Here is an 18,530-nt window from a genome sequence, read left to right as displayed (position 1 = left end):
TGCAGCTTTCACTAGGCAGCATTACTGAAAAGTAGCATTGAAACCTACAGTGTCTGGCACATCTTAAACTTTATTTAAGTACTAAATACATACAGAAAATACTGCTCCCAATGGCGTCATACACATTTTACAGTGGATTTTTCCATAAATCTGTGAATGAATGACAAGGCATAGTGAATAACAAGGATGAAAGGAAAATATTCAAAGTTATTAGTGACATTTATTGTATTTATAAGTCGAAGCAAAGACAGCAGTCCAGCTTGGGACCTGCAGTCCACCGAAGTAGCTTGAACTGAATTTTACAGCTTGTTTTTAAATGAAGTGTCATTATTACCCCTGAAACTTAGGCGTTGTAATCAAAACCACACTTACCGTCTAAGTTTTAAAAACATACTTAAATTATAAATGAGAATACCTTCCAAAAACCTCAGATGCTCTAAAGTCACAATCTACACAAGGAGAAATTTGAATTTGAAAAACCATCTAGTGAGAGAAACAGTTTGCTAAAAAGTTGGCTCTGAGGCTTGCCGCTTCCATATCGTCCGCTGAAAGAGAAGGGATGTTTTACAGACCAAATGCAGTTACTTACTTCCACTGGGAATCAGATCCCTTTCTGGGATAAAGAGTTTGTACCCGTAGTGCTTTTCTAGGACATCTGGCAGTATTTCCAGAGCAAACTGCTCTTCCTCTGTATTGTCACAGTCCAGAGTATCTTGATCCACTTTTGTGTACGAGAGATAGGCATCATATTCCTTATTGTCTTAAAGAATAACAGTAACAACAACAGAAGTAAATATTAAAAGGTTCCCTTTGAACACTAGACTTCTTCTAACAGCTAACACACCGGAATATGCATTGTAATCAGTGACAATCTTTAACAACTGGAAAAATAATTCTCATGTTACAGGTAATATAGTCTGTTTTCACATGAATATTTCGTATGAAATGACCTGAAACTGTCATGAAGTGGGCACCTCACAGTCAGGACAGAATAGAGCAAAGATTTCTTATTCCTGCCTTTTGGTGAGGCTCCACATGTGTGATATTTTCCCGTAAATGATGATCTCGGTGTGTTTGAATGCAGGATGAAATAAGCTGAAGTCATGGATTTGAACCCTTCCTGTGCCAGTTGGTTTGGCTCTGCCACTTAGTCACAGGCTATACCTTGTTTGCACAAATATGTGCATGCGATCCAAAAGGGGCTGGGCCCTAAACTGTGAAAGATTGAAGTAATCCCGCTTCACTCCTGGAGACTGTACTCAGCATATGCCATACTTCCAGTTGGTTAGTGTCATCAGCATCATATACAAAAAGCAGTTCATTACCAAATAGCAGAAACGGCAGCTGGGTTTTATACAAATACATTGCCTGTTATTCTTGTTCAGCCAAGTAATTTGACACAACTTCCAAAAGAGGCCTTTGTTTCAAAATATACCTCCTTCCAATATTGCCAAATTAGGTTTTCTCTTCACACGTTTAGTCATGGAGTTAACTGTACTTTGCAAGCATATTTTTACCCTTCTTTGCTGTATTGGCTGAGAGCCAATCTGTCTAAAGTACAAATGTTTATGGATGCATGCATGGTTTTTTTGCACAAAATGTTAATGAACACAGCTATCTATTGTGTTAGTCCTCCATATGGTTTAGTTGCAACATATCAGAAAACCTGTTATGTGCTTAAATTCCCTTATTTAAAGAAGATTATTTTTAAAGTTAATTTAGTGAACGTAAGTCCATGAATAACTAACAATGCCTATTAATACCAGTTTCTTGAAGACATTGATTTCGAAGGACTGGTAAGTATTTATTTCTAAACAAATCTGATTAGAATATAGATTAAAATTTTGTCATATGGAATTTTCTAAAATAAACGAGGCATTTACTTACCTACTTTATTAATATTTTAGTTCTAGTGACAGGATGGGTGTAAACTAGAGGCATAAAGCAAGAAACATATGTCCTAATTGTTGGACTAGGTGAGGCTCTCTGAGACTTCTAATAGGGAATTTATGTTCAAATTCTTGTACGACTCTATCCCTTACTACCTATTCAAGAAAAGAACACTGGTTATTGATGTTAAGCTGGTACCTGAGTTCCAGAGGAAAGCTTAAGATATGTTAGCATGCCCCATAACTATAGAAGGTTTCTAAACCTTGCTTAGGTTTCTTGATTGCCTAGGAGCAGATGAACACAAAATAATGTCCTGGATAGTTGAGAAAATCTTTTGGCTTACAAATTGGACACATTCCACTGTTATACATAAAACTCTACTTGGAATTGGAAATGTTCTTCAGCAATGCTAATGTAAGAACCTCCTGGAAATACTAGCACCTCTGCCCTTGCTCCAATCAAGCACAGGATGCACCTGCAGGCCCCTGACTTTCTCCAGCTATAATTACTCACCTGGGACTCAAAACTGCCGATGATGCACAGCTGGAAGAATAAAACAGTCCAAAGGACAAAACGCTCTATTCCTATGAGCAGAATCTATTTTATTGTTCTTGGTAGATAGTATTGATGCTTCAAACTCCATGTCAGGCTAGACCATTGCTTCCCATCTCACAACCCTAACTAAACTGAACCACATATTACTTTATTCATCAACGATTTGTTGAGCATCTACTGTGTACTTAACAATGTTCAGTTGCTAGGTAACTCTACTGTCTACCATATGGGAAGTTCGAGAATCTTAGCACATTGCTTATTCAGACTATGGTGATTTACTCTTTGATTATGCTAAAACTCACATGTACCTGGTACTTTCTTAACTTCCTTTACTATGTCCTAATATTATAGCTCAATATGTACATGTTCTTCTAGTAAACTATTTCTGTATTGTTATATACTAGTTCAGTTGTGAAATAGAAGATCTATGTCTTTGCCATGTTAATATTTGAATATGTACCTGCATAATCAGTTTTACCTAGCATTCTGGAAGCATAATTCTTTCTGGAAAAGGGGTGCTTTGGTTTCAGTTATATCCCTACAAGGGGGATAAAAGGTGAAGGACTTATTGTAACTGGCCGGAGCAGGAAAGAACTCTCAAAGACACCATGTCAGATGTCTCAGAAACTTCAGGATACCAGTTAGTGAGCCAGCAATGACTCAGATGCCACAGCTTTAAAAGGCACTTCAGTCTTATGTAGAGAGCCAAGAAATTTTCATGAATAGCACAGCTGTTGCTCACATAGAGGGACAAGATGAATAGAGTAAAGGCATCAACATGATGCAAATAAAGTTAACAGCCAGGCTTGACAATTGTTTGAAAACCAAGAGGCAGTTCAGTGACACCGCTTTTCTAGACAACACTAATGAGTGTTCTGTACTAAATCACACAGACTAAACTTATTTGAGGAACCAGAAACTAGAGAACAATGCAGACAAGGCATTAGAAAGAAGGTGGCTGGCACAGCAGCCACCAGAACTATGCTGTTCCTAATGAAGAGAGAAGTTATGAAGACAACCATGATGGAGGATTCCCATTGGCTAATAAAGAAACTGCCTGGCCCATTTGATAGACCGCCCCTTAGGTGGGTGGAGTAGACAGAACAGGAAGAGGAAGTGAGGTAGAAGGGTCAGTCAGATGCCACACCTCTCCTAAATGAGACAGACTGCCATGCCTCTCCTCAGAGAGAAGCCAGACACGATGAAGCTCCAGCCCAAGATGGACATACGCTAGAAACTTCTTGGTAAGGCACCACTTCGTGGTGCTACACAAATTATTAGATATGGGTTAATCAAGATGGGAATAAGAGGCTGAAAATAATGGGCCAGGCAGTGTTTAAAAGAATACAATCTGTGTGTTGTTATTTTGGGTAAAGCTAGCTGGGCAGCCAGGAGCCGGGCAGCGGGAAGCCAGCCCACAGCTAATCACTACAGAATGGCGCCCAACGTGGATAACCGAATCTGCAGAAAGCTTGAGAAAGCTTGGGAAAGAATAGAGTAAAGCTCTATTTTTTGGGTCTGGCAAGCAAGCAGTCTCATCTAAGAGAGGCTTCCTGACTCAGCTTCAGCTGCAAAACATTGCAGCTCTTTTAAGAGGTTCGGCTACGAAACACTTAAATGGTGTTGATGAAAATTAACTGCATGCTTTTCGGTTTTCAGCCATAGCAGGAAAAAAGCTGTGTCGTTTTAAAATGCCAGCTTTCTGGGCTGTTCTGCCAGGGCAAACTCTGACTCTTTCAAGCAGGGGGTCCTGACTATGGAGCTTTTGAGTGTTGTTTAACACTGTTGCAGCTTGCTTGCTGGCAGGGACTTTGAACCGCCACAGAGTTGTGGTGAAAAACATGGCTACAGCAGTACCTCTGCCATGAGGCTGGAAAGCTAAGGAATGGGCTGGATCCAGCCGCCAAAGTCACGACTTTAGTCCTACTGATATTGTTTGGTAAATTAAAGACTCATATAGTCAGAAAAAGAGAGATATACAGTAAAAGAAAGATTCAAAGTCGAAGAAAACGTCAAAATGGTTTACAATGTGTTGGAAATATATGCAGGCTAAAAGTTAAAGTTCTTAAGAAAAAAAAAGGAAGCAGTTGGGTGTGGTAGTACACACCTTTAATCCCAACACTTGAGAGGCAAAGGTAGATTGGCCTCTGTGATTTCAAGGGGCAGAAGTGGATTGACCTCTGTGACTTCAAGGTGTGGTAACACACGCCTTTAATCCGAATGCCTGGGAGGCAGAGACAGAAAGATCTCTGTGAGTTCAAGGTGTTGTAGCACACACCTTTAATCCCAGCACTGGGGAGGCAGAGACAGATGGATTTCTGAGAGTTCAAGGACAGCCTGGTCTACAGAGTTATTCCAGGACAAAGATATACAGAGAACCTGTCTCAAAAAATAAAAGTAAAAATAAACGAAATAGAGGTTAAAATAAAGCCACACAAAGATGGAAAATACACAGAGAATCTTGATACTGTATGCTATTATGCTCTTTTTGAATTGTTTGAATGCTGAGGAAGGAGCAACAGCTCCTAAAAGATATTTGTTTACAAATGCTGCTGAACTAATCCAAGAAAGATATCTTGAAAATACCTTGACTTTAGAATTTGGATCTAAGGATATGATACTTTGGAAAAGAGATTCTTCTTTTATTTTTACAGAAAATGAGACCCGTTGGATTGCTTCTATCCCAATATGGTATGATAGGCCACGCCCTCCTGAAAGGTTGCTGTGAACACCCTCAAAAAATTACTTCGCTCAACTGATGACTGAGATGAACCTGGCACACAGGTTACACCATGAAAGATCTGATTAACAGTGTCCCCATTCAGCAGGAAGCAGTTTGGAGAGAAATAACTGCGCCCATGTTCCCAAATATTGTTTATAAATGTTCTTTTACATTTAAAGGGGGATATGATATAGATATGAATAATTTGCATTGGTATGGATTTAAGGTCAATTTTGTTATATGTATATGTATTTCTGATACTGATTAATGTATTGTGATTGTGTAGTTCATTTAAAAATGTAATGTATATAGGTTGTTAATGGATAGTTATCAATATTAGTAAAACTTGTAGTTATGTTAGTTAGATTTTCTAGCTATATAGAGATATATTTAAGTTACATAGGCATTCTTCATATCTTTCAAAGACTACAGAATATCGCATTTTAGATGTTTTAATAACTTAAGGCTTTTCATGACAATGAGACACGTCAGCTCCTGGCAGCACCAATCTACTTCAAGAGGAAGATGGGCATCGAAGAGGATCCTTATGGAGTTTGATAGCCACTTGGGCAAGAAACTGCTCTTGCCTGGACTGTTGGCATAAACTGGACACAAAGAACCCACAGAGAGAGGACTAAATATGAGATGATCTTTTGGGGTTCCTGATTCAAGAAAGAGTCTGCGAGACATTCTGAAGGACACAGCAGATAGTGAATGAACTGCCTTCGAAATTTCCTGCTGCATAGAAATGTCTGATGGATATTTATGGGCCTGTAGGCCGAAGATAGATGCCCCAACAGTACAAAAGAACTTTGGGTGACTGTCCAGGCAGCGAGATGTCTCTGTCATTTCTAGAGTTTGGAAGTTGCTTATTTCTTGTTTACTTAGGTAATATTATATCCTTCTGGAGTCTTTGATGGAGTTGAAGAATAGATAGATAGTTATAGTTTTCCTTAGTTTTGATAAAAGATAAAGTAGATATAAATATTATAACTAATTCTTACTTGATAACTGTTTTGTTATATGTAATTTTACTATGTTAAAGTTAAAGCCTTTTTTTTTAAACAGAAAAAGGGGAAATGATGGAGGATTCCCATTGGCTAATAAAGAAACTGCCTGGCCCATTTGATAGACCGCCCCTTAGGTGGGTGGAGTAGACAGAACAGGAAGAGGAAGTGAGGTAGAAGGGTCAGTCAGATGCCACACCTCTCCTAAATGAGACAGACTGCCATGCCTCTCCTCAGAGAGAAGCCAGACACGATGAAGCTCCAGCCCAAGATGGACATACGCTAGAAACTTCTTGGTAAGGCACCACTTCGTGGTGCTACACAAATTATTAGATATGGGTTAATCAAGATGGGAATAAGAGGCTGAAAATAATGGGCCAGGCAGTGTTTAAAAGAATACAATCTGTGTGTTGTTATTTTGGGTAAAGCTAGCTGGGCAGCCAGGAGCCGGGCAGCGGGAAGCCAGCCCACAGCTAATCACTACACAACCAAACTATTTGTGGAAGAATTTTCTTGTCGTCACACCTGTCCTTCCATATTTTAAAATCTAATTTTAATTTTGTTCATCATCAGGGAAGTCACTCCCATCTCTGCAGCCCAGGTCCCCTGCAGCTATACTGAACACAGTCCTAAGCCCTCAGCTTCTAAAGGGAACAGAACTCTATAAACTTTTTGATTACTGTATACCCAGTAACTAATTTAGAACTTATTTGTATGCATGTGTATAGTGTCGATCTGAAAGGAAACTCTTAAATATTTATTGAAAAACTGGTAGTTCAAATAAATAAAAGCAATCTGTGGTGGGTGGAAATGAGGTGAATTAAAAATGGGTAGAACTTCAAAGCATGTTGGATGAATTTTATTTTATTAAACAAAATATTTCCATAAAAACTTTCACGAAATTCATACGTCTATCTACATATGTGTATGTACTTGTGTATATGATGGTCACATGGGAGAGGAGGCATCGCTGGAATCTAGGCCGGTGAGAGACCATGTCTCACAGAAAAGGTATAAGGGACCTGAGGATCAACAGAAGACAGTGTTCTATGATCTTCACATGTAGTCTATCATGCACTCACACAAACACATGTTCTCCCCTACATACATAAATACAAATACATATACAAAATTAAAAAAATCAATGTATGTATAATGTCACTGTCCTGGTTAGGCATTTGTCAGCTTGACAAAATCTAGAGTTATTTGAGAAGCGAGAACTTCAATCACAAATATGTCTCCAGTAGATTGACCTGTGGGTATTCTCTTGATTAATGGCTGATGTGGGAGGGCCTGGCCCACTATGTTCAGTACCATTACTGGGAACTGGCCATATAAAAAAACAGGCTAGGCAAGCCATGAAGAACAAGCGAGTAAGCAGCCTTCCTCCATGGTCTTTGCTTCAGTTCCTGTCTCCAGGCTCCTGTCTTGGGTTCCTATCCTGACTTCCCTCTGTGAGAGAAATCTGATACTTAAGAGATAAAACAAACTCTTTGCCCCTCAAGTTGCTTTTTGTCATGGTGCTTTATCATAGCAATAGAAAGCCTAACTAAAAGCAGTCACTATATATGTCTAAGTAGAGTGTGTGTATATGTAGACATAGCCAAAGAGAAAATACAAAGAAAAATTATACCAAAAAACTAAGTTGTATTGATGAGCTGTTAGAATAAATAAAATGATAAAGAATTTGGTAGCATATTTAGCTGGCATTGGCACCATATAATGTATGTTTCTAAAAGGATGTTAAAATTCATTTACTCAGCACTTAGATTCAGTGGTTGAGAATGCTAGATTTACAAGCATGAAAACATGAATTGGAATCTGTAACACCCATGCAAAAAAATCAAGCATGCCTTTGGGTACATATGTATTTAGTGTTGGTTGGGGTGGCAAAGACAGAAGGACACCAGGAACTCAGAGGGTGGCCAAGCTAGCTGAAATGGGGAGCTTCTAATTCAGTGAGAGACAGCATCTTAAAGAAGCCAGAGAGAGATCGAAGATGTACACTCCTGAGCTCTGCATGTGCACACCTGAAGTCACACACATTCATATGCATGCACTGTATATACAACAGCAAATACTCAAAATAAAATAAATAAAATTAAACAAATAGAATTCATTTATTCATCCTTAGCACACACTCATTAAACTTTTAGGATTTATTTAGGCTACTACAGATATTATGTCCTCAATCACCAAATTTCCATGCAGAATATAAAATATTTACATTTTTCTTTGAAATGGAGACCTTTGAAGTGACCTTCACCCTCTCCCCACCCCATAGATTTTTTTACTAGAACATACAATTGTCTAATAATATTCTGATTATTACTAGACACTTTTGATCAAATGGACCATCTTAAAACTAAAGATGCAAATAGATCCTTGTTAATGCAATGATATTGCTATAAACTTAGTCTCATGTGTATATACATCAATCAGTTAGTTACTACTGGTTATTGAGTACAGATGATGACAGAAAATAATTGGTATAGCATAACCTAACAAATTGTATTGCCTTTTACTGAAATTAGTAAATTGCTCATAATTGTTATTTCAAGCAAATTAACCATAAGAGCCTCTTTTTTCATGTTCTTTCATATAGAACACACAAACCCTCCCACTATATACTTCAGTTACTTCGTATGTATAAATTAGAAGCCTAATTCCCAATATTGGCTCTTGTACATAGGAATAAAATATAATTAATTACGTTTTCACGTATATAACCATGATCAGAACAAGTCCTTATTTCTCCTTGTGAAGATATTCCTTAATATCAGCGAGTACTACCTTAAATACTTAGCTATAATTCCTAAGTGAATACACAACTTGAAAATGAATTTATGAAGAAGTATTGGCCTAACTTGCTGTAAAAACAGTAGTCAACTAAGATATATTTATATCAGTATTTGTGTAATAGCAACAATAATGTCAAAATCAGATTTCTCAAAAGTTTTGACATCACATCTATCATTATAAAAATAAAGAAAATTAATTAAATCTTCAAGGTAAATACTTTCCTAGAAATGTAAATAAAAGTTTACTCTTAAATATTTCAGTAAACACCTTTAAACCCGACTTTAAAGGTAACTGTTTGAAATTGATTAATATTTCCAAGGTTTATTGTAGTTGGGGAGTGAGGGCATTATATTTAGTAATATGATATGACTTCTTATGGATGATGATAGAAAAAATAGCAGTTTAAGTTGGGGGAGGGATAGCATATAACCAAAACATATTTAAATTTAAAAATTGTCTTAAATAATAAAAAAGTAAAAAGTAAAATCAGAAAAATACCAATTTGTTCTCTTGAAAAAAAAACATTTCTGAATTTTCAAAGAGTAAAACAGCAAAGAAATACTTATTTTTTGATACTTAAACTTATGGTTTCTAAAAGTCATATAAAGCAAACACAGTAAAATTTTATGGTACTGCATTAGATACCCTTTCCATTGCAGTGACATACTACCCAAGAAAAGTAGCATACGGAGATTTATTTTGCCTTAGTTTCATGATGATGAAGACGTGGTGCCATTCACGGCAGTGGAGCAGGCTCACCTCCTGCGGTATCAGGAAGCAAAGATCCCAGATAGAAATTGATGCCTAGCTAAGTTCTTCCACTAGCAATAGGATTCCTCCAGCTAGACCGCACCTCCTTTGGTCTTACAACCTTCTAAAACATTGCTACAAGCTGAGTACTGAGTATTCACACATATGAGACTATGGGGTTGCCACGTATTCAAGCCGTAACAGACACATTCTAAATTTGTATCTTTGGAATCGTTTTTGAGAATGGTACTAAAAGTATTCAAAATAGGCCAGGCAGTGGTGGCGCACACCTTTAATCCCAGCACTCGGGAGGCAGAGGCAGGCGGATCTCTGAATTTGAGGCCAGCCTGGTCTACAAGAGCTAGTTCCAGGACAGGCTCTAGAAACTACAGGGAAACCCTGTCTCGAAAAAACAAAAAAAAAGTATTCAAATTATGTAGGTTCATGCATTTTGTTGGTAAAAATGACCTGTATCCAAGTTTCAATTTTCTAGACAAAAATAGCACATAATTTTTTTTGTTGTGTTTTACTAAGGGAAAGGGCTTCCATAGCAGGTGTTTGTCTTTAGGTCAAGAAACATCTTGTTCAGTTTTTCTTTTATTGAGAAGTGATGTCAAACATAGGAAGATTACATGAACAAGATTATATTAAAATAATGCATCACATTTTTATCTAGATTTGCCTAGTCATGTTTTCATAAACACTTTTTTCCTAGATTTCGTGAGAGCAAGCTGCACATGTCATCATCCTTTGTCCCTAAATATTCCAATTTCTGTTTCCAAGAATAGAAATAGTCTCTTACAGGATCATCCCTAAATTATGCCTATGAATCGAGGTTAGGAAACAGGAGACGCCTTACCATTTGTAGTTTCATCGCCTCCAAAACGCTGTCGGTAGAAAAGCATCAGTTCTATGTTGTAGCATTTGTAGACCACCACCAGCAGTATAAGTAGGAGGAAGATTGCTCCCAGCCCCCCTGCAAGCTCAATTTTGTATATTAAATCTGAAGTAAACAGAAACAACAGAAAAAGGCAAGTAAATCAGCAACACTTGGAATTTCCCCGAATTTCTCTGTGTGAGAGAGATACTAATCATTCTGGTTTTCTTTTCAGAATATATCGTTCATAATAAATTTCTCTTGATATGTTAATTAATAAAATTAACTATATCCTGAAGCTTTTAGCAATTTACTCGTACAGATAGTTTCTGTATAAGAAAAGAAATACTTAAATCCCAATAAAATTTGAAGACAGCATTTTTCACACATATTTCATTAATTGTATATCAGGGAACTATTAAAGCTCCTTTATTTAGGATTCATGGATAATGTTCTATTATGTCTGTCAAAATATCTTGTTGGTTTAGCAAGACTATCTCCTGTACTTCTTAGGCCACCGGCTCTGTTCTTCTTCAGTAGAATAATATCATAAAATTACTTTCAGAATCAAATAAAATCTAATGAGCTTGCAAGATTTAACTGTTCCTCTTAACCTCAATAGAAAATAATCTAATACATGCTAATCAGGGGGAATTAACTTATCCATTCCCCATACTTATTTGAATAAATTACTATAATATATTTGTGATATAATATACCCAGAGGAACAAAATGTGAATGAGAAATCTAGGTTAATCAGGTAGTCTCTTCGGCCAACACCAATATATGTTATATTTAAACTTTTCCATTGAGGCATTCCTGGGTCCCTGAGAGTTGGGATAATTAAATCAGCACATAATGGAATGAGACAATAATGTCTCCCAGGCTCAGTGGATTATCTGTAGCTTAATTAATGATATTAACAAATCTAGAATAATCATCAGGAAAAATAGACAGTATTATTGAATTTAGAGAAAGTATGAGTCAAATGATAGTTTAGATTTTGAGTTCAGCATTTTCCAGAGGAGATATGCTAAATCTGAGAGAGACCAGATTAAATGGTCTCCATTTAATCTAATTCTGTAATCATCAAGCAAATACTCTAATACTAATTTAGCTTACCATGTAACTAGAACCTGGCAAGGGAAATGATACTTTATATTGCACATTAGTTGATTCTGACTGTAGTTAGCATCAGTCAGTTTCCCTGGGTAGGTTGATTTAAATTTCTGATTTGACTGTGACTCTTGAGAAACACAGACAACTTTTCTTTGGTAATGTTCTTTTTCTTTACGTAAGATCATAGATTAAGAAAAATAAGTCATGGTCAATGTGGCAACATTGATTTAGCATATTATAATTTTAAAATGGATGATTATATTCTGGATTATATACTTTACCCAGGCTATCATTTGCTTTGTAAATAATCTTGTAGCACAAGAACTTTAATTAACTCTACAGATACAGAATTCGAGACTGTAGTTTAAGTCACTCAAGTAGGATAAGAACCTTGGTCTCCTAAATTCAAATTCAAGACTTATTTCATTCCACCACAGCATTATCTACTCTACCCATGAAATGAGAATGGGAGATAATGGGCAGGCATCTCCATATTCTTCCATGGAAATTTTGGTGATATTTCCTCATACCATGTGACTTGTGGAGCACTGGGTTTCTGTTATTTCAAGTCCAGAGAAAGAGAAGATATATTGTGATTACCAATGAGAATGAAATAACCTGAGGAGAGTTCACACACTTCTTTAAAGAGGACGCTACAAAATGCTACAGTGCTGGAAGGAAGGAGCTCCTATGGGTTCCACGTGTGAAGGGAAGGATTAAGTTTTGTGGAGAAGGAAGGAATTCAGTTTTACCAAGGAAGTAGACCGAGAGCTGGACACAATATAGCTGATTAGGAAAATCACAGAGAGGAAATGGAAATAAATGCGATGATCTTTTATTAAAGCAGAAGGAGAAATGCGTGAAGGCGGAAGAGAATGGAGCTGTTGTCAAGGACAAACTGTTTATAATGGACAGTAAGAGGGGACTTAATGAATAGGCATGGTGAGTGAGTATCTTTGCCCTACCTCCTCAAAGAGGAATTCAATTTGCAATCAAGCTCCCACATTTTAGGTAAAGATAAAAATCCTGTTACACATTAAGCATGCCTCTTGTCTTAGAACCTGGTGCCTTAGGAGTCACTGACTACCTCTGTCTGGGGCATAAAGCCAGCTTGCAAACTTATATCGGGAAGCAAATCACAAGCTTCCCTTGTTTCCCCACCACTTTCTATCCACAATACATTGCAAATGACCAGTGCTATGTTGGAAACAATAAATGCTTTTTTTGTTACTCTGAAAAATCAACTTCTTTTTCAACTTACAGCCTTGATTGACATAATTCAAGTGCTTTGTTCCTGTTTTTACCACAAGAAATGTTCAATTTATTCTGTAAATGTCTTCATGTTTGTCTTTTCTTTTGTTCATTATCTTCTTCCCTCTTGGCCACCCCCACCCCCTCTGACATCTCTCTTGCTCTTGTCCACTTCCTCTCGGACCAGAGCAGCTCTCAACTGTTTTCAAAGTCACTGAACGGAAATTTCCCCAACAACTTCTATACAGAGTTCAGTTGCTATTAGGTAGATGGAAAAGCTCAGCAGCTGGACCAATTTGTGCCCCCAAGTCGCAGGCACCCATGTCAGCAGTAAATGTAGGGAAGAGAATCATGGTGGGAAAAGTATCTTTGTGGTTTGGGGGTCCATTTCATAAAAATGCTTTTGAAAAATATTACATAATGGTGGCTGTTTAAGTTGAAAACTGGGGACCTTGACTCTGGGACCCAACAAGTATTCTTTGATTCCGTCAAGGCAGTCTTATCAAAAGAGAAACATCCATCCTATAATCAGAGGGTAAAACTGCCATCAGCCAAATGACATCTGGCTTTTCTTTTGTCTTCTGTTTACATTTGCCATTTTCTATCCCAGCAGGATCTATACTTCAAGACATTTCCTGACTGAGAAGCTGAAAGTCATTTATTTTTGTCTGTGTCTTGTAAATACTTCCTAAGGATAACTGGAGCCAAGGAGGAATCTTTTGAGTGGTTATAACTTCTTGTAGGCACTCAAAGTACACGCACGGTTCTTTTGTATCTCTTTCCTTTTGAGCTCATCTGTTTCTTCAATATGAACACAAAGGTCAAATATTACTGTATGGGAAAAAATAGCAAGTGAAGCCAAGAGACAAAAGATGGTGTGTGTGTGTGTGTGTGTGTGTGTGTGTGTGTGTGTGTGTGTGTTTATGGATGTTTGAGCTTGTTTTTCTAACTTACAAAGTAGTAAATGAGTTTGGAGGTTTGACCTGAGGACTTCTGCTGTGACCTGAACGCTGGTATCCTCTCATAATTCCTGTTTGTCGATATCAGGATGTTGCTTAGAGGCTGTGCATTTTTTAGAGTCCAGAGTTTGATGCCCAGCATTAAAGAAAATGTGTTTTGACCAGGCTACAATGTAATGGCACCAGGATTTGGGGCCTTGGGGAAGTAAGTAGCTCAAGAACTCTCCATTCCGATGGATGAAAACAGTACCCCTTTAGAGGCCTAAGAGAATCTTCTTACTTCTTTACTCTGTGAAACCACATAGAATTCACCAGCTATGAGGAATCCGTCCTTACTAGGTAGGCAATATGCTAGCACATAGAACTCTAGAACTACACATGTCAAATCTGTGGAGGGTTTTATAAACTGTTCAGCAAAAGCTATTTTTGTTATAGCAGCCAAATAGATTGACGCATAAATTACTGCTGACAAGTAGGGTTTTGCTATAACAAATACCTATAAATGTAGAAGTAGCTTTGAAAATGGGTAATGAATAGGTAGAGGTTCAAGGAGATTTGATGTACATTGTGAATGCAAAGAGCCTTATGGGAGAGTCTGGGGAAGGTTCAGAAAAAAGATGAGCACTCCAGGGAAAGGCTCAATTAAAATAGTGAATAATCCCAGTTCTGAGCAGGACATTGGTAGAAATATGACTGGTAAAGGCCACTTGATTGAAATGGGGACAAGGTCCTTATTAGGTAAAAATCTATGAAGACATGCATCTTGGATTTTCTAGCCTCCAGAAGGAAGTGCTAGGGAGAAGGTGAAGGGAAGGAGGAAGAAGGGGAAGGTAGGGGTAGAGAGGGAGGGGGGAAGAAGAGGGAGCGTGACACTGAGATTTGGTGTCATACCTGTATTTTGTGGGAAAGAAGCATGTGCAGAGAGGTAGAACTAATTACCAGAATGTTTTTTAGGTTAAGTTCATAATCTTGGTTCACCCAAAGGGAAAAATCATATGGATCTCTTACCACTCTATGATCAGTTACACTTTCCGGCTAATAGCTCTTCAGAGAAAACAAAAGGATAGGTGAATGTAGGAGCTTACTGTGAAAGGGGATTATAATATTTTGTAATCCCTGCCCATGATCATTGGCTATGTCAGAAGTGAATTTTCACTTTATAAAAGCCATTTTTAGTTCAAATTTGTCACAAGTTTTTTTCTCCATGCTGATCACTTAGGGGATTTTAAATGGACTTGCAGCTCATTAAGAAGTCACTGTTCCATAAAACAAGCTCTGCCTGGATTCTAAGTGGAATCACCACAGCCTATGAGATCAAGCTCCATTGTGAGAAAGTCTAATAGGTCTAAATATCACTTTCTAATGTTTCTTAACACAAGATAAGCTTGGGATTGTTTTTTAAAAATTGCAACAGGTTCACAAGGACTTGTGCCTTTTCTATTTTTAAGAGTCTAAAGACCAAATGAAGAAAAATCAACCACGTCCTTTAGCAAAGCACAATGAAAACTTTAACTTTTACCTAGAAGTCATTTTATTGAAACGATATATGCTTTAAGAAAAATGAATATTGTTATTTATTAATTTTTTTTTTTAAAAAAAAAACATCTTTATTCTCTCAGCTTCACTTGAAAACCTTGAAGCTTTCATAGAATGGCTCAAAATCTTCTAGAACAGAGTGCTGGGTTGATCTTTAGGTAAAGTGTGCTTTATATAGTTCACGTTTTCATTTTTTTCTAATAGTCAGCTTTCTTCTGTTTTTCATATGTGCTTGGCCTTTGAAACATTTGACTTTTCACCTCCAAACCTGAGTTAAAACTTTCAAAAAACAACAACAGCGAAAATAGCCTGAAGTAACTGAAGCCACACAGTCAAGAAACGCTCATAGATAAAATCTTGTTTGTGACTCTGTTACCTTTCCTCCCACAGCACTGGGCTAGTCACGTATGGGGAGAGTTTCCACCCAACAAATACTTTTGAGCATTTATTATGTGTCAAAAAAATCTCTACACTTATGAAATGTACGTCCTTGGGACAGGGAGAATGCAAAACACAAGTGTGCAGTGTATTATCCAACATTAATTCACACACTAGAAAGAGACAGAAACTTAGAGGGCACAAAAAGGTAGTGAATTATATTGTCTGTGAGGTGGCCATGGAATGCCTACTGAGTGGGTCATAAAAGAAGAGGCCTGTGTGATTGGAGACAATCCTGGGAACAGCTGGGGGAAATGTTCCAGGCAGAAGAAATAAACAAGAGAGATGAGTCTAAGAAAGGAGTATCCTTGATGAGCAGGAGAAAAAGTAAACGAGGCTAGTGAACATTCCATTTCATCTAGATTGTGGTAGAACGTGAGATCAGCAATAAGAACAGATTGTGCAATAGTACAAGTTTGGGGTTTCGTTCAGATCACGTGAGCTTGGAGCTCCAATTCAGGTGGTGGCAGTGAAGCTGTGGAAGTGGTCAAAGCTATAACAGCCTTTGCAAGTTAAACTATGGGGCTTATTGGTGGCCTAGATACAGGGCATGAGTAAAGAAAACTAGAAGTGAAGGCTAGCTTTAACAATTTTGGCCCCAAAATCTAGTGTGATGATGATAGAGATGAAGAAGAACAAAGGATCGTGTGAATAGGCAGAAGAAATTAGGGATCCTGTTTGGGACACGAGAAACATGCTGTGACTTTGGAATATGTAAGTCCTTCTGTATTATGAAATAGGCAAATGGATATGTAAGCCTGGACTTGGTGTGTGAGGTAAGAATGAGTCAATGGAAATCAAGGAGATGGAGACTGAATGAGATCATTCAGAGATCAAATGAGAAGAAGCTGGAAAACCAGGGATTTCAACATTTATTTAAGTATAAGGAAAATGAGACTTTTGTCAGCTATTAATTTTCATCAAAGTTCTTTGCAGATGATAACAAGGGGAACAGGATTTTACAGTGTGTCCTCATGTCCAGTCTCAGATTTCTAGAGCTTTAAGGACTGCCAGTTGTTGCTATAGTTTTAAATAGAATAGATTTATTTTAAAACTTAGATTATATCTGTTCCCACTGGTTTAATTATAAGACCTTCTTCCATGGTTTTTCCCAAAGAAATTTTCAAATTGGAATATATATATATATATATATATATATATATATATGTTTATATTTCTTTGCATTATTACTACCTCAGAGGTTTGAGGATGTCTATTTTATTTGTGTCTTTCTCAATACCTAGCATGTATTTGCTCCATATGAGTTCTCAATATTAAAAGAGACTTTTAATCATTTATTTAACCAGGATGCATTCCAGGAGTGCCTATTAGTGGCAAAACACTTTCTAAGTTGCTTGGATATGCAGAAGTATAGCAGCTGACCCTGGCCTGGAGAATCTCTGAAGCAATAATAAGACCCAAAAGTACAAGGACAATGTGACTTTTGCCACAAGGTACATAGGCTTAGGCAATTTATACTAATGTAGGAAGGTATATAGATGAAAAACCACTAAATTTCAGTATAATAAAATATACTTTTTGATGGGATGCATTTTATATCTACTACATGTTTATTTAAACCACTAACTTTACAAGATAGATATTGTTACTCCTATTTTACATATGAAGAGACTAAGATTCTGAAATTCTAGTCAGGCAGGTCACTTAGATTTCACCAGGTGGCTGAACCAGATCACCTGAACCTGGCTGCACTGGCTTCCCTTTCCGTATTAGACCCCTTTATACATAAATATGCCTTTAGTTTAAGAGAGCATCAAGTCCATCCACGTGAGCCGTGGTGCTGCTGAGATAGAAGCACCATTCTCGGAATAATCGTGCTTCTTTGCTTCTTCTGGAGAGTCTCGTTAGGCTCAAGCTTCAGGTCTGGCAAGCAAATGGAAATTCCATCTTGGCCAGTAGACACAACTAGTGATTTCGCTGATTGAATCTGTTCTATTGTTCTATAGCCTAGGCAACAAGTGGTCCTGATAAAGAACATGTGTTCAGCTACATTTATAAAACCTTTCCCAGGTGGACACGCAAACTCTTTAGTAATTTTCTGTAGTAATGGAGACTCCTGGTGAAACCCTTTAAGATGCTTTTCTGGCACTGTCTACTTTTAGCCCTTTTATGCCTGCATTTAGTTTCTTTTCTTTGCCCACCACAAACCCATTCTACAGCAAACTATTTTAAAAAGGGACTTTTCCAGAGATGCCAAAACACTTAGAAATACATCCATCCACTGAAGGCCTTTTAATAACATGTCATGTCACAAAATATAACGTGTGGTGTTTATGATAACTTTTCTTATATGACATTATTAATTACTTCTGTTGCATTTTATTCTGGAATTTAGAAATAACTTTGTTTTTAATCTGGTAATATAATGTCTAATATTTCAACTAAGCACTATGACATAAGAAGGTGAAATACAGAGAAAATATTGAGTGCCAATAAATACCACAATTTTACGTATCACTTAGAATTACAAACATGGCACATTTTATGTCAATTGACTTAATGTGTGACCATATTTTATTTCACTTAGTCATTTCCTCATTCTATTGAATGTCATAGGCTTTTTATTTTTGCTAATATGCTCAACAAGAGAAATATTACCCCTT

The 18,530-nt window shown here is 37.3% G+C and overlaps 1 protein-coding gene across 1 annotated transcript in view; it reads right to left on the bottom strand.

Moving 5' to 3' along the window:
* The window catches only part of Il1rapl2 (interleukin 1 receptor accessory protein like 2), a 578,390-nt gene that overhangs the window by 11,501 nt on the left and 548,359 nt on the right, over window positions 1–18,530 (bottom strand). Inside the window, exons 8-9 of the mRNA XM_038315799.1 lie at window positions 10,586–10,729; window positions 590–760 (exon numbers count right to left, since the gene is read on the bottom strand). Of these exons, the coding sequence (XP_038171727.1) occupies window positions 590–760; window positions 10,586–10,729 (315 nt within the window). The remainder of the gene's footprint in view (window positions 1–589; window positions 761–10,585; window positions 10,730–18,530) is intronic.

Source organism: Arvicola amphibius, chromosome X (genome assembly GCF_903992535.2).
Source record: "Arvicola amphibius chromosome X, mArvAmp1.2, whole genome shotgun sequence".
Lineage (NCBI taxonomy): Eukaryota > Metazoa > Chordata > Mammalia > Rodentia > Cricetidae > Arvicola > Arvicola amphibius.
This window is presented reverse-complemented; position numbering and strand designations above follow the sequence as displayed.